The 24439-nt window shown below is 54.4% G+C and overlaps 1 protein-coding gene across 2 annotated transcripts; it reads left to right on the forward strand.

Moving 5' to 3' along the window:
- The first annotated feature begins 1734 nt into the window (after positions 1-1734).
- AKAP10 (A-kinase anchoring protein 10) lies at positions 1735-24277 on the forward strand. 2 transcript variants are annotated; one of them, XM_053274715.1, is made up of 15 exons: positions 1735-1976; positions 10745-10792; positions 12981-13160; positions 14122-14667; positions 15607-15705; positions 16242-16326; positions 17319-17442; positions 18595-18731; positions 18818-18962; positions 19594-19782; positions 20675-20784; positions 21390-21472; positions 21734-21786; positions 22130-22225; positions 22969-24277. In XM_053274715.1, exons 1-15 carry the CDS (start codon positions 1955-1957, stop codon positions 22972-22974), a joined length of 1923 nt encoding a protein of 640 aa, XP_053130690.1. In that variant the 5' UTR covers positions 1735-1954; the 3' UTR covers positions 22975-24277. The 2 variants fall into 2 exon arrangements, with proteins under 2 accessions (XP_053130690.1, XP_053130689.1); XM_053274714.1 differs by having other exon boundaries at positions 23079-24277.
- Positions 24278-24439: the final 162 nt, after the last annotated feature.

Here is a 24439-nt window from a genome sequence, read left to right on the forward strand (position 1 = left end):
CAGCACTCTAACCACTACACCATGGTGGATTAGCTTGATAGATATGATAATTAATTATTTCCCATACACCGACCATTATATCCTCCCCACTGAGTCATGTTTTTCCTCTTAAATAAAAAGGCCAATTAAGACAGGGTTTCTTAACCTTGGACCCCCAGATGTTGTTGGACTACAACTCCCAGAATCCCCAGCCACAAAGGCCATATCTGGGGATTCTGTGAGTTGTAGTCCAACAACATCTGGGGGCTCAAGGTTAAGAAACCCTGAACTAAGAAACGTGGGCAGGAAAAATGATGAGGATGCACCTGAGTATATACAGATGACAGTTTCCTGCACTGAGCAGGGCGTGGATCTACCAGACTTGCAAGGTCCCTTTCGACTCACATTCTGTAATTCCATGATGATTCCACAGTGTGTACCAGGGAGAAAAATCCTATTGAACTACGTTGGAGGAAGCCGGCATCGGACCAGCCTCTCTGTATGCAAACTTTGCTGAGTTGAGGGGGAAACTTATCTTAGGTTGCAAAAGATAGCTCCCCCATAGCAGGTAGCCTGGCGCCCCCTTGTGCTTTTTCAAGGAACTGTCCAGGAGCTGAAAAATTAAGGGCAGGCCGCTTAAATAATAGAATAGAATCATCTGAGATCTTTTCGACTGTGTGGACAATACTGAGCTAGATAGACCAATGGTCTGACTCGGTATATGGCAGCCTCCTATGTGCCTATGACCCGCAGCTGGCAACACGCACACAAATGCACACAAAGAGCCAGCGTGGTGTAGTGGTTAGAGTGCTAGACTAGGACTGGGGAGACCCGAGTTCAAATCCCCACTCAGCCATGAGACTAGCTGGGTGACTCTGTGCCAGTCACTTTGCTCTCAGGGACGTTTTGGGTATGGGGCTGTATATAAATGCACAAAATAAATAAATAAATAAAACAAAACACTTCCTGACACACTTTGGCAGATCCCTCAGGGACTTTTCAAGATGGAAAGTCCAGACCTCCACAGAATAATTACGAAGCAACAAACACTCCATTCTTCCAGGGCTCAGCAGCATTTCCATCTTTCCACGAAGCTCGCTGAGGAAATCATAGTAAGGAACATAGGAAGCTGCCATGTACTGAGTCAGACCCTTGGTCCATCTAGCTCAATATTGTCTTCACAGACTGGCAGCAGCTTCTCCAAGGTTGCAGGCAGGAAACTCTCTCAGCCCTGTGATGGAGATGCAGCCAGGGAGGGACCTTGGAACCTTCTGCTTTTCCCAGAGTGGCCCCATTATCCCCTAACGGGAATATCTTAGAGTGCTCACACACGTGGTCTTCCATTCATATGCAACCAGGGTGGACCCTGCTTAGCTAAGGTGCTGCAGATGACATAATTTAAATAAATTTCCCTAAACCCTCCTCATTCTGTGGCCCGGGACAGGAGGCACGCATGCTGCTGGCCAAGTGGAAGCCCGGCTTCCGAGCAGCAGAGATGATATCCTAGTACGACAGAACTCTTAATTAAAACAGACCTTGAGCAGGAAGAACCGCCTTCAGCCCATGGGTCCTTCCCTCTAGTATTTTCCTCGTTCTACGTGTCTTTCCCTGGCGAGCCTTCTGGGCAGGCTGCTGTCCCGGACGCCTGCCCTCTTCCAAGATGGCCGCTTCGCCGCCCGCTTCCATTGGCTGTGCCGGGAGGCCCTATGTGAAGCCGTGGCAGCCATGATGGCTGAGGGCAAGAGGCGGCTTGCCGTTGGCCTGCCTGGCGGGGCCGCTTCCCTTCCCATCCCGGTGCTCCGCGCGGCCCCGGAAGAACGCGCCTGCGCAGTGTCGGCGGCGGCTGTTGACAACATGGCGGCGGTTGCTGCTGCCTCCTCGGTGTGGGGAGCGGGAGGCGGCCGCGGGAGGATCCGGAGGAGGCCCTGAGGGAGACGGGACCGGCCTGGCCTGGCCTCCCCCCGCCGCCACCGCCATGTCCTTCTTCAGGCGGAAAGGTACCCCAGGGGGGTGCCCCATGGGGCCTGTGGGGCTGGCTGGGTGGGGGGCGGAAAGAGGGGCTGCTGGGGGCCCCCAGCGCGTGGGGGGGAGGAGGATCCCGTGGGCACAGGGGAGAGGGGGCTGTCCTCGGAGGGGTGGGAATACTAGGGTGTGACTGGGGGGGCTGTCATGAGTGGGGGGGCAAGCTGGCGACTGGGGGGATTGGGCTAAAGAGCATTGGGAGCCCCCACAGTGGGGTTGGGTGGGGGGCTGCGTGTGTCCCATTGGGGCGAGGGTACCTGTGAGTCAAGGGAGCCAGGCTGTGGGGTGGGGTGGGGGAGTCTTTTGTGCTTGCAACTTGGAGGCAAAAGCAGCGATTGTGTGTGGGGGTGATTTGGTGGAGGGGTGGGGCAAGCATAGGGGGTCTGCAAGAGGGCATGAAGATGAGGGTGACGTGAGGGTGGGCTTTGGGGGTGCAGGGGCCGTTTGAGGCAAGACCCGAGAGTGGGCTGGTGGGCCCCCGGAGGGAAGAGGCTGTGGGGCAGGAGAGGGGCAGTGAAGGGGCGGCTGAGTGGGCAGGAGGTGGCGAGGGGTGGGCTGAGATGCAGGAATCGTGGGGCATGTGGGGAGTGAAAGGTTGAGGGAGGGCCAGCTGAGGATGTTGGTGTGGCATAGGGGGTGGTGGGTTTGGGGGTGACTGCTTTCCTTAAAGGAGGGGGGATCCTTAAAGGATCCTCCTGTCCTTAAAGGAGTGTGTGGTGTTGCCTGGATGGGGTGGTTGGAGGGGCACTGACCTGGGAGGAGCCAAAACTGGGCAAATGGTGTAGTGAGGGGTGGGTGGGGTCCAGGGAATGGGGCTGGGGCGGGGCTGAACTTGGTAGACTCAGAGGCTGCAGCCAGGATGGCAGATGTGGGTCCAGATGAGGACCCTTTGGAAAGGTTGGGGGGCGCCGGCAGCTCTGGCCTTTCTGGCCAAGCCTCTTCCTTGCCTCCAGCACGCGCCAGGCATCACCGTGTCAGAGGACACACGTGAATGTCCTTGAGCACCTTGGCGGCTGCTCCTGCCTCAGAGCTGCTTTTGCTGCAGCTCCCTCTGGCCTCAAGGCTTCCCGGGACTGCGAGAAAGAAAGAAAGAAAGCCGGGGGGGGGGGAGCCTTCCCGCTTTCCATGCAGAGTTGTGGTGAAGCGTCTGAATGAATGAATTATGTGCAGTGGATCAAGACAACCGTCGTAAAACAAGGAGGCAGTCTCCAATTGCTCCTTTGTTGGGCAAGAAGTTTGCCAAAACCCGAGGCAATAGATCTGCTCAGGGTGCATTCATTTTGGGAATCCGCCTTTCTGATTTGTAAGGGATCCCAGGGCTGTGTGAATGGCCTGGCCTGGCGCTAGCAGCCCTTTGACTTTGGCGTTCTCGGTGGCCTAAGTTTTGTGCGCTCCGGGAGAGAGATCATCCAAAGCGACATAAGGAAGGTTAAATATTTTCAAGCTGACTGTTAAGGTCTTGCCAAAAACCATTGGCTGGATTCTGCAAACTTGGCCGTGTAATCTGAGATGTATTCTGATAGCTTCATGTGTTAAACTGGACCAAATGTCCTTAAAACGAAAGCCGGCATCTTCTGTGGGGCATTTAGGAGAGAGAGCACATCCAAGAAAAGAGGCTGGAGATGTTGCTGACATATCGATGGTGGCCAGCTTCAGTGTACTCTTCATCTGCTGCTTGATCTTTTGGGGCTTGGGATCCTTGACTGATGAACGGTCACAAAATGCATGCTGCATGGTCACTTAAACCCTTTCTCCTGCTTTGGTGAGCTTCAGGGATCATATCCTCCTTTGACAGGGAGGCTGTGGAGTACCTGTACTTCCTCTAGCTCCCTGGGCTGGTTTTTTTTAACAAGGTGTAATTTTTTTCATCTGTGTGTGGAATGAGTTTGGTTCTAGGCAGCAGTGTGCGCGCATGTGCATTCAGAATGGGGCCTTCCTGATTCAACCTGAGCGGGATCAAGAATTAACTGAGCAGACATCAAAAAACTTGTGAGTGTGCGTGCCTTAGAGGGAACCCTGGTGGGGGCTCCCTGTTTCTTTCCCCCACCTCTCTCAGGCTGTTGACATCTTGCAAATGACTTAGACTGTTATGTGTGGCAGGAAGACTGATAACAACTTTTTTTCTGTGGGCTGGTATCTCTTGTGGCTCTGAACCCAGAGAGACATGGGTGGAAGTGCCCACTTGGCTAGAAAGCTCACTGGGTAGTTTGAGGCAAGTAATGATCTTAGCCTCATTTGCCACACTGGCCTCTCCAGAGTAGTGTTCCCTCTCACAGAGATTCCCAGATGTTGTGGACTACAATTCCCAGAATCCCCAGCTGCAATGGCTTCTGTGTGGCGATTCTAGGAGTTGTAGTCAACACATCTGGGAATCCCTGTGAGAGGGAACACTGCTCTGGAGCTGTCTGTGCTTTCCAGAAATGTCATTAAAACCTTTTGCGTCTGGTCTGCTTCTTAGTGGTCAGAGTTAAATTGGTGCTGCTGGTGCAGAGGTTGGCGATGCAATTTCTATTCCTGTGAGCACGTTGGGACCTGGCCAGGTGGGTAGGAAGCATAGCAGTGTCTCAGTTGGATATGAACAGCATGAGGCTTACACAGCCCTGTCCGGCCCTTTGAGATTTTTCCCTTGGCCTCTGACCACTCATTAGCAGTCTTGCTTTCCCAGGGGGGCGAAAGAACCAGCAAGCGTTTCTGAAAGGAAAAGGTTTGGTGTCTGGATGGCCTGTGTGTGTGTGACCTGTCTCCATGGCTCCAAATCCATTAGGTAGCTAAACATCGTTTGCTTGCTTTAAACAGTGTTATCGCACTGGACATGAAAGCATTGCTGAGCTGCTTGATAGCAAAAAGTCAGCACGCCGGAAGCAGAACCGATTGTGGCGTCCAGTTGGCGGCACCCAGAGTTTTCCCAAAGTGGGCGGCTGAGAAACTGAAATGTCCAAAGCCGCCGCCATCCAAAGAGGGGGTGTCCCGCACCCCTCCAGTGTTTTCTATAATGTTTTTTTCATCTGTGCGCAGAATGAGTTTTGTTCTGGGTGGCAATATAAAGGCAGTGTGCGCGCACATGCATTCAGAGGGGGGCCTTCCTGATTCAATCTGAGTCGGATCTAAAATTAACTGAGCAGACATCATAAAACATTTGAGCGTGTGCGCGCCTTAGAGGAAACACTGCACCCCTCCTACAGAACAGCCATTGTTCCGAGGGTAGCAGGTGAGGGGCTAACTGCAAGCGCCTTCCTCCATCCTCAGTCAGGACCCCTGGATCTTCTCTTTCCTGGGGAAGGGCAGGGGCTGGGGCACCAGAGCCCTCTTGCCCTCTGCGTTTCAGAGCCAAACTACCACAGAGTGCAGCCTGCTTGGAATAGGCCACTTCTTTATGTTTGTTGAAATATTTATGCCCTCCCATTCCTTGCTCCAGGAAGCTTTCAATAAACTTTAAAAACAAATAGTCACAAACTAGAATAAATTAAAAACAAACAAACCCAAAAGCAGTCCCAGCAACAACAAAAGTTAAAAGCAACAACACTGGAAGCCACCTTAAGAGAACTCAGAGTCTTTCCTAAGAAGCTGCGTCTTGGCCATCCACTGAAAAGCCAACAGTGAAGCGGTTATACAAGCCTCTTTGGAGAAGGTGGTTCTCCTGCAAGGACTGTCTCCTCCTGCAAGAGCCACCTATTCTGAGACCTCTAGGAGCTCCTTAGGGACTTAGGAAGCTGCCTTCTACTGTGTCAGACCTTTGGTCCTTCTGGCATGTTACTGTCGGCTGTGACTGGCAGCGTCTCTCCAGCGTCTCTTTAGGCAGGGGTCTTTCCCAGTCCCACCTGGAGATGCTGCCAGGGATTGAACCTGGGACCTCCTACATGCAAAGCAGATGCTCTTCCCCTGAGCTACGACCCCATCTCCATCATAGAGGACTGCCATACTGAGCCAGACCCTTGGTCCATCTTGTTCAGGATTGTCTGCACTGATTGGCAGCAGCTCTCCAAGGTTTCAGGCAGGAGTGTCTCCCAGCCCTACCTGGAGATGCTGCCAGGGATGGAACCTGGTACCCTCTGCATGCCAAGCAGATGCTCTGCCACTGAGCTATGGCCCCATTCTTGCAGCCTGAAAATTAACACTTGGAGAGTGTTCAGCTGGAACGCTTCCTCTTGTTAACACTAGCTCTCCGCAGCCAGGGATCTTTCCTTTATATAGGGCATCATCTGGACCAGGCCTGCTCAACTGAGGGCCCCCTAGCTGTTTTTGGACTACAACTCCCACAATCCCCAGCCACAGTGGATCATAGGAGTTGTAGGCCACCATTTGCAGGAGGGCCGTAGTTGAGCAGCCCTGATCTAGACACACAGTGCTTCACCAGTGGCCTGAAGTGGGATGATCCAGGATGAGCTGTCCCATGGGGAAATTCCAAGGACAGCTCTCAGTCTAGTGCAGGTGTCTGTATGTGGCCCGCTACGACAAATGTCCGACTAGGGTGCCTAAACAGAGTGAATACGTCATGGTAGGGCTCTTGAACCTGGCTCCCCAGATGCTATTGGACTGCGGCGTCTGTTGTCCTCACCCCCCACCCCCAGTGGCCAAAGTCCAACAGCATCTGGGGACCCAACGTTGAGAACCTCTGAGTTATGAGATGGTCTGTTTGTTGGGTTTTTAGAAGGTAGAAGCCAGCTTTTGCATTCATACAGAGCTCTTTTACAGGCATAGGTGTTCAGAGCTCTGCAGGGTGGGGCAGTGTTGCGTTGACAGGCTGGCTGTTGACCCAGTTCAGGACAAAGAATCAGGAAGTCTTGAACAGAGAGCTTCCTGGTTCCCTGAAGCTGCCCAGGGCACACAGCTCTGCTGCTCCCAGGAATGCAGCCACTGAGAATAAGTAACTCTCAGAACTCCTCCAAGGCAAAAAGCTAAATTTGGTGTCGACCCAGGACTCGGCTTTCTCTTTGGCTGCCCCAGGGCTTTGGACTATGCACCCTGCTCAAATAAGAGCATCTCCTTCTCTGTTTGTTTTCAGGAAGACCCTCAAGACTCTCCTTTTCTCGCAGGCTTTTAATTAGAGTTAATTTTAATAATTGGTTTTAATAACTGTTTTCTGCTATTGTTTTTATTGTGTTGTGTATTTTAATCGGTGTTGACTTTTAAATATTCTAAATTCTGTACACTGCCTAGAGATGTACATAAAGGTAACGTGTGCCGTCAAGTCGATTTCAACTCCTGGCACCCACAGAGCCCGGTGGTTTCCTTTTGGTAGAATACAGGGAGGGGTTGACCATTGCTATCTCCCGCACAGTATGAGATGATGCCTTTCAGCATCTCCCTGTAACCCTGCTGGGGATAGTACCAGCGGGGATTCAAACTGGCAACCTTCTGCTTGTTAGTCAAGCATTTCTCCGCTGAGCCATTAGGTATGAAAATATGATAAATTAAGTACATAAGTAGGGAAGCCGTGTTGAGATAAGTCTCCAGAGCTGGGTGGTTGAAAAGTACATTGGCCACTGGTTCAAGCAGGACTGCAGTGTGGATTCAAGTTGATGAATTGTTGGCTAGTGATGTGCACGGAACTGCAGAGGCTTGGTTTGACGCTGGCGGGGGTCTCTCTTTAAGGGCGGGGGGTTGCACTTATCTCCCCACATACCCTTACAGCGAGACCGCCCCCACACCCCAGCGTTGAACTTCGAACCGTCACCAGCACGAACCGGCTCGAAGGCCTCTTGCATGGCCTTCGGACCGGTTCGTGCACATCCCTATTGTTGGCAAGTATTTTGTTGGACTGAAATTGCTCCCAGTTCTTTAGGCAGCAGATCCGATGCTTGTAACTAGCCTTATCACAAGTACTCATACAAGCTGCCTGCAAAGACCAGGGCGTCTCTCTGGAGAGCAGTTTTCCTCTGATAGGCAGGCTGATGCAGAGCTAACCGGTGTTCTCTCTCATCCTTTTTCATCTGTGTGCGGAATGAGTTTTGCCCTGGGCGGGAGTATCAAGGCAATGTGTGCACACCTGCACTCAGAGTGGGGCCTTCCTGATTTGATCTGAGCGGGATCTAAAATGAACTGAGCGAACATCCAAAAACTTCATGTGTGCACGCCTTAGAGCAGGCCCGCTCAACTTAGGCCCCCCAGCTGTGTTTGAACTACAACTCCCATAATCCCTAGTTACAGTGGCCAATAGCCAGGGATTGTGGGAGTTGTAGGCCAACATCTGCAGGAAGGCTGAAGTTGAGCAGCCCTGCCTTAGAGGAAGCACTGGATCTAACCAACTCGTGCAACTGATTGACCGAGGTGGCTTTAATTGGGCAGCATCCCCAGCTGAAGGCCCCTTGGGCTCCAGGGGTGTCTCTTTTGGGTTTCTGTGCTGATTTCCTCTCTGCTCTTCCGTTGTTCTCTTCTGAGTGGCCTGTTTTTTTTGTTCGGAGGGGGAGAAGAAACGGAGACCCCGCCCTCCTGTGTACTGCCCGGAAATATGCTAGAAAAAGCAAGAGTCCGCGTTGTGATATAGGGTGGCAATTTCAGGTCTTCCCAGCTTGCAAATAGCAGGGCTGTCTCCTCTGAACAAGGTGGTTCAAATCTCTCTCTCTCTCTCTTTGTCTCTTTCTTTCTCTTTTTGGTAAGAGCTGGGCCTTCAATATTTCTCCCGTCTCTTCTGCCATACACTGGGGGGAAATGAACGCTCCAAACTGTTTAAGTTGGAGTTTGAAGGGCCCTCTTTCTAAACCGAAAGCACTTGCCTCTGGCGAAAACACAAAGCGCTGACTTGACAGGGTTGTGGCGGGCCGGCTGCAGGGATGCTTGACAGACTGCTCCTGCCACAGCCGCTCTTGTGCAAGGGAGGTTCCTCCTCTCTCTTCCGTTGTTTCCGTGCCCTGCTCTCCGCATTTCTGTTATGGCCTGTGGCTGAGGTGGAAATAAACCGGAGCAAAACTAGAAGCCGCCCATCCAAATCCCTGATCTGGGGTGGGGTCTCTCCAAAAGGGTCCTCACGCTTGCTGGGCAGGCAGCGGCACGTGTTGGGGGCAATGTTCTCTAATCTTTTTAATCTCTGTGCGAAATGAGTTTTGTTCTGAGCACCGGTATCAAGGCAGTGTGTGCGCACATGGATTCAGAGTATGGCCCTCCTGATTCAACCTGAGCAGGATCTGAAATTAACTGAGCGGAGATCACAAAATGTGTGAGCACATGCACATGCACACGCCTTAGAGGGGACACTGGTGTGGGGGCTCTTCTTCACTGTGAGGCCCGGGGACCCATGGCAGCCCCCGCCCACTCTTAAGTGACTGGGACACCTTGGGTCTGCGTGCTCTTCTGCCTCATGGAAAGGAGCAGGTAGGGCTCTGCTCAAGGTCTGTGAATGGTGTGCATTTCGGCTGCAAGGGGAAGCAGGAAGGCTACCGTGCCTCCTTGCTGAAGATGAGAGAGTGCTGTTTGGCCTTGCGTTTCTGGGCAGGTGTTTGGAGACGGAGCTCCTTGCCTTGTAGAAACCTCAGCGCTGTGTCCCCGAGGCAGGGAGTGAAGTTGGCAGAAAGGTGCAGGGGAGCAGCAGAAGAGGCAGCCGGCGAGGGGGCAGCATGGGGCTTGGGGCCGGTAGCAAGCCCAGAGAACTCTCCCTCCACACGGCAACAGCCCCGCCTTCTCTCTTTTCCAGGGCTCTTGGTGTGATCTGGAGTCTGGACTGTGGCAGCAGACCAGAAAGCACCTGCAGGGCCCAGCATGATATTTTTTTGGGAAAGAGTGGCTTCCTCAAGCTGGCAAAAGGCCTCACTTGGTGGTGACATTCCATAACAGATGGAACAACTGAGAAGCTTGCGTGTGATGGGGGCCCAGAGTCGCCCGTTGGAGCCCTCTTGGTGGTGGCCCTGGGCAGGCCCGTACTGCCTTGGCGTGACCCTCGCCCGTCTGCAGTGTGGAGATAAGGCAGGCCTGCTTGGCGGGGGGAGAGGAAGCCCTTGGGACACGTGGAAACCTCTCCGTGCCGGACATTCAGAGGCCGTTGAAGCGCATCCCGTTCCGTCGTGGCCTAAATGGTGCAAATGTTTTGAATTCCAAGCTGGCGGCCAAGTCATACCTGAGCAATCTCTCGGCTGGCAGCACAAGTCAGCCCTCGCCGATTAATTATGCAAAGCTGCATGGAAGGCTGCATTTCATGTGGAGGAGGATGAGCCTGTTGGCCGGCTTTGCCTCTCCCAGCAGAAGATCCCACTGCTTAAGAAACTGGGCCACTCCACATCCAGAGAGGAGGCCAGCCGCTTGGCCTGTCAGATGAGCAACAGCCCAGTCCCGCGCACCAGGGGTGTGCAGAATTAGCCGATGGCAGCATCAGTGCAGCTGTGAATTGCCACAGGGCGGACGGGGCTAGAGAGCAAAGATTGCCAGCAGATTAGCCTGCCCCAAACTGAGCTCCTCCTTTCCTGCCTGTCCATGCTGAAGGCAGCTAATGAGGCCAGACATAGAAGAGGGGAAGAGGAACCTTGCTGGAAGCAAGTGACTTGTGGGTTTTTCTTTTTTGCCATTTTGGATAAACTTCCCGGAGCTGCAGCTGCTTTGTATGTGTGTTTGGAATTCAGTAGCGCAGGGGGCACATCTCACAGAACTAAAACAAACTATAAAAACAATGTGGAATGAATGGATAGAAATTGACCAACTCGGGATTCAGGTTAAAATCAAGTTTCAAAGGTGCAAATAAGCCAGTTAAAAGTCAAAGCCCACCTACTGATTTGATTGTTTATCCAAGATACTCATCCCCACGGTTTTGTTTTTGCAGGGAGAGGCAAAGAGCATGAGAAGGCAGCCGAAGCGAAGGCACACCAAGGTAAGTGCTGTTGCTTGGATTCACGAGGAGGTGGGTGATGCACGAGAGCCCTTGCTAGCCGTGTTCCCTGTCACACGGGATTCCCAGGGCCTTTGGCTGGGGCTGATGGGAGTTGTAGTTGTCAACATCTGGGAATCCCCATTGGAGGGGAAACTATGGGCTCCCCAAGTTCTGCCTTCTCAGGAAGCCACCTAATGGCTCAGCGGAGAAGTAACTTGCCTAGGGAGCAAGAGGTTGCCAGTTCAAATCCCCGCTTGTCTGTTTCCCAGATTATGGGAAACACCTCTATCAGGCAGCAGCGATATAGGAAGATGCTGAAAGGCATCATCTCACACTGCATGGGAGGAGGCAATGGTCAATCCCTCCTGTATTCTACCCAAGACAACCACAGGGCTCTGTGGTTGCCAGGAGTTGACACCGACTCGACATGGCACAACTTTACTTTACCTTCTCAGGGGCTGTTCTGGCCTCTAGGCAGATCTCCAAAACCACAAGTGTCTGTCGCCTCACAGATGGGTCTCTTTACAAAAGCTCACGCTCCCAAATAAGCCAGGCCCCACCTAGCTGTAAGGACTCCTCAGTCCCTGGCCACCCTCAAGCATATAACCCCGAAGATACACATACAGTCTGCAAGTTGAATCTCAGTTGTTGTTTTTTAATAGAAGTGTTCTCAGCCTTGGGGTCCCCAAATGGTGAGGGTGTTCAACCTAATCTGGGGACTCCCAAGTTGAGAACTCCTGCGTTTAGATAGGAACATAAAAAGCTTCCATCCTCTGAGGGGAATATCTTGCAGTGCTCTCAATTCTAGTCTCCCATTAATATGCAACCAGGGCGGACCCTGCTTAGCCAAGGGAGCAAGTCACACTTGCTACCACAAGAGCAGCTCCCCTCTTTTTACAGAGTACAGATCTTCTTACAATGTAGAAACCTTTTCCTTATGCGTGAACCTGTGGGTAATTTTTTTTAAAACTGTACTTTGATTAAAGTGTATGTTGGGGTCTGCAAAACTTTATTCATGGGCTGGATCAGGGCCGCACTGACCAGCCTGCAGTGACATGAATCAGGCAGCCACCCTCCCAGTCCTCAAAGCGTGCTGAACTTAGAGGGCTTCTCGCTCTGTGGCACAGAAGTGCCCATCATTCTGAGCTGAGTCAGCACCAGGCCCTCCGAAATGTTCATAATCCTCCGAGATTAGGAGGCTTAGCCTCAATCGGGAAGCCTAATGCCTGTTATTCAGAGTCTTTTCTTTCTTCAGTGGGGTGGTGGCATCAGCAAAGTATTTTACTGCTTTCCACAAGCGGGGCTTTTTTTTAATATGCAGGGGGCAGGGAATGGATTTCCCCAATTCCTGTTTGTAGGTTTTGCTGAGGGAACAGAGGGGTGAGTGGCATCGCAGCAGTGGGTTATGACTGGCGGTAGTCTAATTGGCACCGCCTCAAACATGCTTGGTTTCTTCTGCCCATTAAAAGCCCCTTCCTTTCAATCACCTGGATTGCTTCATTTTCCATCTCAACGGCAAGGTCCCTCTGGCCTCTTCCACCGCTTATTTCATGCAGCAGCTGTCAAGGCATCCCTTGTAAACAGCAGCAGCTGACTCCTGCCTTTAGTTCAGTGGTAGGGTCCCTTAAGAACATAGGAAGCTGCCTTCTCCTGAGCCAGACCACTGGTTCATCTAGCTCAGTCTTGTCTACGCTGATTGGCAGCGGCTTTCCAGGATTTCAGGCAGGAGTCTCTCCCAGCCCTTCTTGGAGAGCCCTGCCCAGGAGGGAAGCTGGGACCTTTCCCGTGCAAAGCAGATGCTCTGCCACCAAGATACGGCCCCCATCCCCTAAGGGGAACCTCTTCCAGCGCTCACACTTGTCTCTTATCCACATGCAAAACAGGGTAGACTCTGCTTAGCAAGAGGGCCCTTTCCTGCCTGCCACCCCCAGACCGGCTCTCCTGTTCGCATGGATACTTCAAGTGAGAGTGGCATTGTTGCTGTTGCTCCTCTCCCCCGCCTGGGGGCAAAGCAGAATGTTCTGGATGTCCCACAGTGCTTTGCACCGAGGAAGGGAATTGTGCCGCAGCTGCCTTTGACGCCTCCACTCTAGCGAGCTCTGAAAAAGTGGTGGGTGGAGCTGAGCTTTCTGGAGGAAGCAAGAGTCCCCAGTCCCTTGATGCTCTTCCCTTCCTGTCCCTCTCCCAGCTGCACTCCCCGTACATTCCCCGCAGGGTGGCACCAGGAGACATGCCTTGCTGGAGGCGGCTGGACCCAGCCACGTGGCCATCAACGCCATCTCGGCCAACATGGAGTCCTCCAGCAGCCGCACGGCCGCGCTCAAGAAGCAGCCCAGCCATATGGAGGCCGCTCACTTCGGAGACCTGGGTAAGCGCCGGCCTCTTCCCCTGTTTGGCTGGGCGAGGCCGTTGGGGGTGTGTGTGTTCTGGGTTGGCCAGCTCTGATGGGCAGATGCCTCCAGCTCTGTTGGCCCAATGTGGCTTGATTGGCTAGCCCAGGGGTTGGATGACAACTCCCATCATCCCTGGCCACAAAGGCCAAAGTTGTCGGAGGTGATGGGAGTTGTAGACCAGCAACATCTGGGCACCAAAGCCGGAGAGCCTGTGGGTTTGAGGAATGCTCATGAGGGCCTTTCCTTCTAAAGACAAATATCTCGTTTGTTCAGTTCTGAAATACTTGTTTCTATGCCTCATTTATCTCCTGCTCCTCCTCCAAGGAGCCCAGTTATGTTTATCTTCACAACCACCCTGTGAGGTAGGTTAGGCTGAGAGAGATCTTAGCAGCAGTGGCTATTAGTCCTTGCTGTGGGCTGCTTCCAGACTCAGTGGCCGGATGCCTCTCAATGCCAGTTGCAGAGGAATAATGACAGGAGAGGGTGCCTGCCTTCATCTCCTGCTTGTGGGCTCCCCTGGACCACTGTGGGAAACGGGATGCTGGACTGGATAGGCCTTGGGCCTGATCCAGCAGGGCTGCTCTTATGAGAAGTGGCTGGCCCGGAGTCACCCGGTGAGTTTCGTGGCTGAACTCGGGTCTCTCCAGTCCTAGGCCAACACGCCAGCCGCCAGCCGGGCTTTCATTCAATTATCTTCTCAAGAAGGCTCCTATAGTGTAGTTTTGGTGGTATGTGTATATTATACATTTGTGTCTATGAAGTGCATCTCCTGTTTGACCTGTGAATTGGTGGCTGGACGAGGCATCGGCTGAAAGCTCTGTGGCTAGGTGACGGAGCGGTTCTTCTGTGTTCTCGCAAAGGCAGGGCAGAGCTTCGTGCGCACAGTGAGTGGCTTCCCCATGAGGGAAACTGAAACGCTTTGTTGGTTCCCTCTAGGCCGATCTTGTCTGGACTACCAGGCCCAAGAGACCAAATCCAGCCTCTCCAAGACCCTCGAGCAGGTCCTCCGGGACGGCGTTGCCCTCCCGTATCTGATCCAGTTCATGGAGCTGCGTCGGATGGAGCACCTGGTCCGCTTCTGGCTGGAGGCCGAGAGCTTCCGCTCCACCACCTGGTCCCGCATCCGAGCACACAGCCTCAACACAGTCAAGCACAGCTCCTTGGCCGAGCCGGTCTCCCCTTCCAAGCAGCCTGAAAACGTTGCGGCCTCTCCCTCCGAGCCGCTGGACAGGCGGCTCGAGGGTCCCGGCCTGGCTCAGCCCCTTCCTGCCAAGCTGTTGGCTGCCGGACTGAACGGCCGGACATGCAGCCTTCAGAACCACCTGCTGCTGCGTCGGGAGGGCGTTGGAGCCCCCCTCGAGCATGGGGCCACGGAGGACTGTTCCTTGCCGGCTGGACCTCAAGACTCTTCCAAAGGCACCGTCTCCAATAGAAACAGCCCCTCCTTTGCACTCAAGGACCTGTCGGGAAAATTCATGAGAAGTAAGCATGACGGCCTGCTCCATTGGGATTCACGAGGAGGGGAGAACCCCCCCTCCCTGCTTGCTGAGGGCCCGTGGGGCTGGAACCAGCCGCGCGGCCAAAGAACGACTTCAGCCTGGCAATCCTTGAATGCAGAGGGGTCCTCAAAGGCCTCCGGTCATTGGGGCAGCGGGTGATGGAAGTTGTAGTCCAACGGCGTTTGGGGAACCCACGGTGGCAGAGCTCCCCTTATGTTCCTAGTGTGGTGCTCCGGTCTTAACTGGTTGCCTGGCCCCCCTGCGCTTCTGCCCCAAAGTGCCTGAAGCGGCAGGCCATCTCCAGCCTCCACCCTCGAGACCGCCAGCAGCACATCCCCATGTTGGTTGCCCTGGCTGTCGGCTGTGGCTCTCCTTCAGTTCCTGGGAGCCCTGCTCCGGGGTCCTCCAACCAGGCATGGCCTCCCCGGCTGTGGCTGGCCTTGAAAAGCCGCTCGGCTTCAGGCCCTGTTTCCTGGCCAGCCTGAGAGTGGCTGGAGCCACTTCCTGCCAAAGGCTGCTCCTCCGGGGCGGGCAGGACGCGCTTCACGGCTCTCGCGCTCTTGGCCCATCGTCGGGCTTCCTCCCCTGCGGGTTGTGGGCTCGGGGGGTTTCCTTTAAAACAAGGAAGGAGCCTCCGAACGCGCAGACAGGCTGCTCTGTGCCCAGACACACCTCGGTGGATATTCTGGGGCGGGAGGAGGAGAGGGGTCGGAGTAGCTGGTGCTGGGCAGGAAAAACAAAGTCGCCATGGCCGGATGCTGCTGCGGCAGGGGGTGATGGGGGCTGTAGTCCAGCAGCATCCCGTTTGGGAGCCCCTCCTCCTGTGAAAGTGCTTGCTCCTGCCTGGCCCTCAGCCTGTGTATGCCTGGTCTGGCTCCTGCCCGCCTCGCTGACGGTCGCTTCACCTTTCTCCCCCTTCTAGGTATAGAACAGGATGCCGTTACAATTTTTACCAAATATATTTCTCCCGATGCTGCTAAACCAATACCAGTCACAGAGCTGATGCGAAACGACATTGTGGGTAAGGCAGGGGTGGGGTGGGGGTGCCGGTCCGGAAGCATGCATTGATTGCTCCCTTGGCTAAGCAGGGCCTGCCCTGGTTTGCACTGGCGTGGGGGACTCCCTGTGAGAGCTGTCGCTTGGTGGAAGAGCCCCGGCTTTGCCCGCAGAAGGTCCGGGCTTCTCTCCCTGGCAGCATCTTGATGTAGGGCGGGGGGACATTCCTGCCTGAGACCTTGGAGAGCTGCTGACAGTACAAGGGTCTGACCCAGTATATGGCAGCTTCCTAAGTGCCTACGTCCAGTGCCCAAACCCACTTTCCCCGGTGGCAGGCTCCCTCTAGGCCACCTTGGCAAACGGGAATCTAGAGCAGCTGCCTGCCTCCCCCTCCCCAAATCTTTGGGGAGAAGCCGTGGCCACCAGACTGAATCTGCACAGTTGTTTTCCGTTTTTACATCTGTGCTGTGTTGTTCTAAACCGCCCGGAGACGGAAGTTTGGGGCGGTAATAAATATATCTGTAGCCTCCCTAACTCGGCTATGATCTGGTGACCCTACAGCAAAGATCTGTGGTGAGGACGGTCAGGTGGACCCCAACTGCTTCGTCATGGCACAGGCGATCGTGTTCAATGCCATGGAACAAGAGTAAGTCGGTCCCTTTCCTCTAACCCTTAAAAACACACCCCGGTCGGGCTTTAAGTGTTAGACTTGGCTGTACCAGGTGGGGGTGGCATGGCATCGGGGTGAAGCAACTCTCAAGCCGCTGGAGGGGCAGGCTGTAAATATTTTAAACTAGCATAGGGTACCCGGTGTTCCTCGGGTTTCTCTTTGTTATTGCATCCATCTCTGTTTGGTGGATCTACCCCTTGTATGTCTGTCTGTCTGTCTGTGCGAGGTGGTGGCCGGGTGCCCTATGTTACTCGTAGGGTCCTAGGCAGTCATTGTGCCATGTTTGGTCCCGATGGCTCAAAGGGTGTGGGAATGTATAGGAGACAGACAGACAGACATCCAGTTTTAGACTGCCTCACCGGAAAGCTTTTCTGAAGGGCTTTTCAGGCTGGGGCAGCAACTCCGTGATAGAGCATTGACTTAAATGTAGAACGTCCCAGGTTCACTCCTTGGCAGCACCTCCAAGCAGGGCAGGGAAAGATGCTGGAGAGGTTGTTGCCAGTCAGTGTAGACAGTCCTGAGCTGGATGGACCAAGGGCCTGACTCGGTAGGCAGCAGCTTCCCAGGGGCCGCCGCTCGGTGTAAGGGCCCCTGCCTTGCATGCACCAAGGTCTCAGCTTCACTCGCAAGCCGCATCTCCAGGTAGGGCTGGGAAGGATTCCTGCCTGAAACCTTGGAGAGCCGCTGCCAGTCAGTGCAGACGATCCTGAGCCGGATGAGCCAATGGTCTGTCTTGGTAGGACGCAGCTTTCTGTCTTGCATATCACTCTCCTTTGGAGGCTTCCTCGCTGGACCGATGGAGCTCCCTCCCTGCCCATGGTTGCCAACCAGCGCACGGTACAGAGAGGAGCAAACAGGGAGGCCACCACGTCTGCCTTCCGCCTGGGTTGGCATCCAGTGCGTTGCTGAGTTGGGCTTGGGCAGTCCTGGGAATGGGATCCTGACGCGACCTCTCTGTCCCTGCGCAGGCACTTCAGTGAATTTCTGCGGAGCCACCACTTCTGCAAATACCAGATTGAGGTGCTTACCAGCGGGACGGTCTACCTGGCTGATATTCTGTTCTGTGAATCTGCGCTCTTCTATTTCTCCGAGGTGAGCCAGGCTCTGTCTGCCCTCCCCTTCTGGGTACAGTCTCTTTCCTTGCCAGTTATAAAGAGGAGCTGGTATCCTGCAGAGTGGTTTCCTCCTAGCTGGGTTGGTCTCAGCTAGGGAGAAGAGCTGGTCTTGTGGGAGCAAGCAGGACTTGGCCCCTTAGCTAAGCAGGGTCTGCCCTGGTTGCATATGAATGGGAGGCTAGAAGTGTGAGCCCTGGAAGATCTTCCCCTCAGGATAATGGGGCCGCTCTGGGAAGAGCATCTAGGGTCCAAGTTCCCTCCCTGGCAGCAGCTTCTCTAAGACAGGGCTGAAAGAGAGATTCCTGCCTGAAACTTAGGAGAAGCCGCTGCTAGTCTGGGTAGACAATACTGAGCTAGATGGACCAAGGGCCTGACTCTGTATGTGGCAGCTTCCTATGTTCCTATGTCTCGCCAACTGCCTCATCCCATTTTACGGAAGGGCAGCTGTGAAGACTGAGACCGCATCAGCCCCCAAGCTTCCGTCAGGGCACCATCTGCTCGGTCAGGGCTGCTGAAGTCTATTTTCTCTCCTCCTCCTCCTCTTCCACACCATACACCTAGAATCACAGTGGGCTGGAAACCACCGGAGGGTTCCAGCATCATCGTTGGAGAACCCCTGCCCTACTGAATGGTCCTGGTTTCCCCCTCCCCAAAGAAATCAGTCCATTTCCTGCCTGCATCATCTGTATGCAGGAACACACACACGCTCGCTCTCGCTCTCTCGCTCTCTCTCACTAACTGTAGAATCCTTGTGAACTTGACACTGGAAGAGTGTGAGAACAGCTCTAATTATACACGCAGCAAACTCCTGCTGCGAAGCAAGCATTGTTGTTTGAAACACACACAGCCAAATTGCCATTGGAAAAGTGCTCGGCAACTGTCAAGTACATTTATAGCCGAAGTGCTCTCTGAGCAGGCCAAACTACCCCTAAGGGCACGTGGTCCAATCCCGGTTGTGTTCCGCCGCTGAGGTTTTGATTCTGAACACTTTAGAGGTGGGCTCTAGCAGTAGCCTACCTCTCGGGGGCGTTGTGTCCATCCCACCACACCCTCCCAGGTCTGTGTGAAGGCGGCTTCAGGCATCATTAGAGGGATCTTACTCCCATCTGGATTCTTCTTCTTTCCCCAGTTCATGGAGAAAGAAGACGCGGTGAACATCTTGCAGTTCTGGTTGGCAGCAGATAACTTCCAGTCTCAGTTAGCTGCCAAAAAGGGCCAGTACGACGGGCAGGAGGCCCAGAACGACGCGATGATTTTATATGACAAGTGAGTGGTCCTCCCGGAATGCCTCCGCCTGGATTTGAGCTGGGGGCCTGCTGCTTTCAGCTGCTTGCTCTCCCCCTCTGCTGCAGGTACTTCTCGCTCCAGGCCACCCACCCTCTTGGTTTCGACGACTCCGTGCGGCTGGAGATAGAGTCCAATATATGCAGGGAAGGGGGGCCGCTCCCCAACTGCTTCACCACTCCGCTGAGGCAAGCCTGGACCACGATGGAGAAGGTGACAAGGGCCTCGGGCTTCTCGAGTCGTCCGAAATGCCGGGGGAGGGGGGCGGCCTTCAGCATGACCACTTGTTCTAGTTGAGCTGGGGGGGTTTTGAAAGCGGGGCTGAGAGGTGTGTCCCCACTCTCCAAGCGGCACTCGTTCTTTGGCGAGGGCTAGAGGGTTGCTGGGGAGGAGAGCCGGTTTTGGGGTAGCGAGCATGAATTGCCCCCTTTGCTAAGGGTCCGCCCTGGTTTGGATGGGAGGCTTCAAGTGTGCGCTGAGAGGCATTCCCCTTTGGGGCTGTCGCTCAAGGCTAGAGCAAGGAGGTCCCTTATTGACTCCCTGGCAGCATGACTTGGGTAGGGCTGGGCTCAGTGTCCCCTCTCACAGGGATTCCCAGAGGTGGCGGACTACAACTCCCAGAATCCCCAAGCCAAAGCCATTGCAGCTGGGCATTCTGGGAGCTGTAGTCCACAACCTCTGGGGATCCCTGTGAGAGGGGACATGGTTCCCAATCCTGATTCATTCTGGCCAGGCCGCCTCCTCGGCCTTCCCGAAGCCTCTCTGCGGAGCCCCTGTCCCGCCAGTGGTGCTCCGGTGCCCTTGGGTGACATTTCCCTCTGCCTTCCCCACCGTGGCCTTCCAGGTGTTCCTCCCCGGCTTCCTGTCCAGCAACCTCTATTACAAATACTTGAACGATCTCATCCATTCTGTCCGAGGAGACGAGTTTGCCAGCGGAGGCATCGCACTGACTGTCCACGGCCCTAGCAGCACTCCCGACCACGACTCCCACGTGGGCACAATGGACAGCGCTTCCTCCTCCTCCTCCACCCAGGTGCGTGGCCCCTTCTCGGTCCCGGTCCAAAAGTCTGCCGGGCCTCCCGTGGGCCCGATGGGCTCTTGTCCCAAAGCCAGTCCCTCCTCCCCTTCCACAGCTGGCAAGGGGAGCTTGGAAGCAGGACATCTTGTGGGATTGCCCGGGGACTACTTTGTGGCCAAGAAATGTACTCAATAAAAATAAATAAATAAATGACAGCCGTGATCGAATCTCCGCCCTGCCTGCAGAAGGTCCCAGCTGGGTCCAACCCCTGGCAGCATCTCCAAGGGAGGGCTGAGAGAGATTCCTGCCAGCAAACTTGGAGAGCCGCTGCCAGTCTGTGCAGGCAGTCCTGAGCGAGATGGACCCAGGACTCAGTAGAACTGGTCTGGTGGTAACAAGTATGAGGTCCCCTTTGCTAAGCAGGGTCTGCCCTGGTTGCATATGAATGGGAGACTTGATGTGTGAGCACTGGAAGAGATTCCCCTTAGGGGATGGAGTTGCTCTGGGAAGAGCACCTGAGGTTCCAAGTTCCCTCCCTGGCAGCATTTCCAAGATAGGGATGAGAGACAGATTCCTGCCTGCAACCTTGGAGAAGCCGCTGCCAGTCCAGGTAGACCATACTGAGCTAGATAGACCAATGGTCTGGCTCAGTATATAGCCCTTTCCTACGTTCCTCCAGTCCCCTGGTCATCTTGGTGTGGGTCTGGGGCCTGCCCTTTCCAAGGTGGTAGTGTGTGCCTAGTTGCTGTTTTTGGTGGGGAGATTTTTCTGGTGGTCCCTGTGCAGAGGAATCTCCTTTTGTACCCCCCATTGGACCATAGTCCTTCCTATCCCTACCTCAGCAGTCTCTAGCGTCCGTCTCCTCTCCTCTCCTCTCCTCTCTGTAATGCCTCACTTTCTGTTGCAGCCTGGCCTCAAAAAGACCAATGTAAAAATCCTGAAAAACTTTGACGAAGCAATAATTGTAGATGCTGCCAGCCTGGACCCAGAGTCCTTGTACCAACGGACATATGCTGGGTAAGTTGCCTTGGGCAGGTTGAGGAGCGCTTGCGGAAAGGCAGGTGATGGGGGGCCGGGTATGGCACTGCATGCTGCGGTGATGCCTAGCTGCATGGAGACTCTCTCACTTGTGGCATTGCTCAGCCTTGGGAATTGGGCCCTGACTGGTGTATGGGGTCTTTGACAGGCTCTTGACAGCTTCCCCAACTTGAAACACATCCAGCTTCTTTTCCGAGGATCCGGTTTCTGGCTGGATTACTGGCCTAATCCAGAATGGATTAAGAAAGAAGAAAGTTGAGATTTCAAATGAATGTGTGGAATGCTTTCCCAGGCTTCATATAGCAATAGGTTCCTCTCGACGTAATAAAAGCCTGGCCCTCCAAGCGGATTTCGCCGTAGAAGGAGTTCCTGCTCAAGCACAGACGGCCCTGGCCTGGTGCAGGCTGTCCTTCCAGACGCTTGGCCCATGTTCCCGGGCTTCTTGGCCCAGCCCTCTCTGGCCCCTGCGTGCTGAGGTCTTCCGTTTCCAAACAGGATGATCCACGCCCTCCCCGCTGTGATGGGATCTCTCTCCCGCCCCACCCATCACAGCGGTTGACCCAGGGCATCCTTTTCTCTTGCAGCAAGATGACCTTCGGGCGGGTGAGTGACCTGGGCCAGTTCATCAGAGAGTCAGAGCCGGAGCCCGATGTCAAGAAGTCCAAAGGTTGGCCTTCGACCACCACCTCTTGCCTTCCCTGTATTGTATGTTGTGGTTAGCCACTTTGGCGCCGTCTATGAAAAGCAGGGTCCCATTTTAAACCATAAATATGGAGACTTCGAATGGTATTGGTAATGTCTTGTGACTTGAGTTTCACAGCCTAGTAACCTATGCCGGTTGGCCAGGGAAGCAACCAGGGTGGTCATATGAATAACCGTCCTTTGGCCCAATTTCATTTTATTTTTTTCCTGCCTCTCTTCCCTCCAGGGTCCATGTTCTCGCAAGCAATGAAGAAATGGGTGCAAGGAAACACAGACGAGGTAGGCCACACCTTCAGGCATCGAGCCAAGAAGCCAGAGAGAGGAGGAGGATGTACTTGGCTTGTATGTCATAGCAGGGGTTGCGGATCTCAGGTCCCTCGATAGTGTCGGACTACAGCTCCCATCACCCCCTGCCACAGTGGCGCTGGACTAAAATTCCCATAACCCCCTGCCTCCATGGTGTTAGACTACAGATCCCATCATCCCTGTGGCAGGGGGAATGATGGGGAGTTGTAGTCCAATGCCATTGTGTGGGGGGCAAGGTTGGGAACCTCCATGTGATAGTAGCATGGCAGTCTGTTCTGGAGGCTCTCTCTCTCTCTCTCTCCCTCCCTCCTTTCAGGCCCAAGAAGAGATGGCCTGGAGGATAGCCAAGATGATCGTCAACGACGTCATGCAACAGGCACAGCCAGAGCCAACTTTAGAAAAAGTCACCAAGGTAATGGAGGAGCGTCATGGGCTCCGCAGGCTCTGCGCTGGCTGTCCTTGGGGTGGGAGGCGGATTGGGGTGAGGAGTCGGGTTGCTCTGTGGCCTTGTGGGGAGCTCGTGTCTTCCCTCGTGGTGGCGTGAAGCTTGGCCTGAATCGGCTAGAACTTGCAAGGGTTCTCAGCGTTGGGTCCCCCGATGTTATTGGGCTTCAGCTCCCATGATCCACAACCAAAGGTCACTGTGGCTGGGGATTGTGGGAGTGGAAGTCCAGTAACATCTGGAGACCCAAGGTGGAGCACATCTCTGGGCTAGAGCGCTCGGCTGTGCAAGCACTCGGAGGGTTGGGCTGGTCCAGTCCATTCTGAGCCACTGCCTCTCCTTGCTCATGGCGGTCGTTTTGTTCCGTGGGCCTGTGTGGAGCTTCGGCCAAAGCGGGAGACTTTGCACAGCCCCCCTGGCACCACGCAGAGACGATGGTTCCCGCTGTGCAGTGCTGAGCGTTGCCTGGTGCTGGTGGAGGGACCTTGAAGGGAAGCAGAGCCCTCTGGAGCCCCTGCCCCATCTGGAATGGGGAATGTCACCCTTCCCTCCCCTCCTCTCCCCGAGCTCTTCCGAGAGGGCTCCATCTCTCTTGAAGGGTCCTCCCAGTTCAGAGAAAAGCCCAGCCCTGTGCGGAGGTCAGCATGGAGGGAAACGGCTTTGCTGCCCTGGCTCCCTTGTCAAACGAACGTTCCCTCCTTCCTTTCCTCCAGCTATGATCTTCAGAGCTCTCCAGCCAGGGAACAGCTTCGTGGCCTCCGGCCGGTGGGCTTCTGCGCTCTCCTCACCCCAGCCCCTGATGGCAACTCCTCTTTTGACACAGGCAGTGGAAACCCAGCACCGTCAGCTTCAGCCAGCGGACATGCCCCCACCCCTTGTTTAGAAGGAATACCATGGGGAGAAGGGGAGAAGATTTTCCCCACAACACACAATACGAATTGGCTTCCCACCGGCCTCCACGCCGCATGCCCCATGAAGGAACCACGTCGCTGGCATAGCAGACCCAGCGCTTTCTGCCACGGAGGACTCTTCTGAAGGAGCTTGTACTGGAGTTTTGTGGGGTCTTTAGGTTCTTAGCTCTGTGACTTCCCCTTCTGGAAACCCACCATCAGAAGGCACAGGACACCGTAACCCGCCGGGGAGCTGTTGGCAGAGAGCAGTCTTAATGACCCAGGAGCTGTGCTGCTTTTTTCCTTACTTGAAGTGTTCGGAACCGGGCTTGGCTTCCCCTCTTTGCGCCGGGCTTGAAAAGAACAGACGGACGGCTGCCAGCAGCTTGCGAGGAGAGTCCCCTGCCCTTGAGAAGGCCTCGCATATTCCCAGCTTCTGAACCCGTCCCCTTCAACTGGTCTCGCCCGGCAGCGGACGCACGCATGCAGGGGGCTGAACCCCAGCGGGCAGAAACTTTGCAGGCCTTCCCCTCGAACCCAAACAGCCTCTTCGCAGATTATCTTGCGTTAATTGCCAGTTTTCAGGCATGGGGCCTGCTTCCATCTACTTCCTTGGCACCGTTTGGGATTGACGGCGAGTTTCCGGCTACATGAAGCAGCGCGACCACCACCATGGCAAAGGGGGCAGGTGGTTTTCCCCAGGTGTCCAAAGTGCTCAAGTGTGGGGTCCACTCCGTTGTGTGTTCTTTGTGTTGTTGTTTTTTTAAATTTTCCTCTTAAGCCTTTTCTTCTGGCAAGTTTTTCTGTCTGGAGGGTTTTCTGGAAGCGCCTGTTTGCTTTTGTTTTCTGAAGACCCGTGCAAAAAACCAGACCCTCCTCCGATTCCCCCATAGGAGAACTCAGCGGCCCGTCTCCAGCCCTCCGAAGGTCCTGATGCCCAAGCAGACAGCCTACGGTTGCAATACCCGATCTCGCACAGCCGTGCACTGTGCCTCGGTCTGCCAGGAGCGAAAAGTGTGTCTAGGTCTTTGGTACTGTGTACCACCACCTTATTGTCTCATATCCCAGTATTCATGTCCTGGAACCATATTTAATTGTGTTTTGATTGAAAATATATATATATATAAAAATATTACAAACTCGTGTCCATTTAATTTGTGTATGCATTTGCTTCCTTGTCTCCATATCTGCTGTGCTTTCCCCAGCTTGGAGGCAATGACTTCTGCCTAGTCCTGTTGAAATGCAGCAGTCCTGAAGAGTAATTCCTGGGTATCCGGCTGAGGAACTTTAGACG

The sequence above is a fragment of the Hemicordylus capensis genome, chromosome 12, assembly GCF_027244095.1.
Source record: "Hemicordylus capensis ecotype Gifberg chromosome 12, rHemCap1.1.pri, whole genome shotgun sequence".
In the NCBI taxonomy this organism is placed as follows: domain Eukaryota; kingdom Metazoa; phylum Chordata; class Lepidosauria; order Squamata; family Cordylidae; genus Hemicordylus; species Hemicordylus capensis.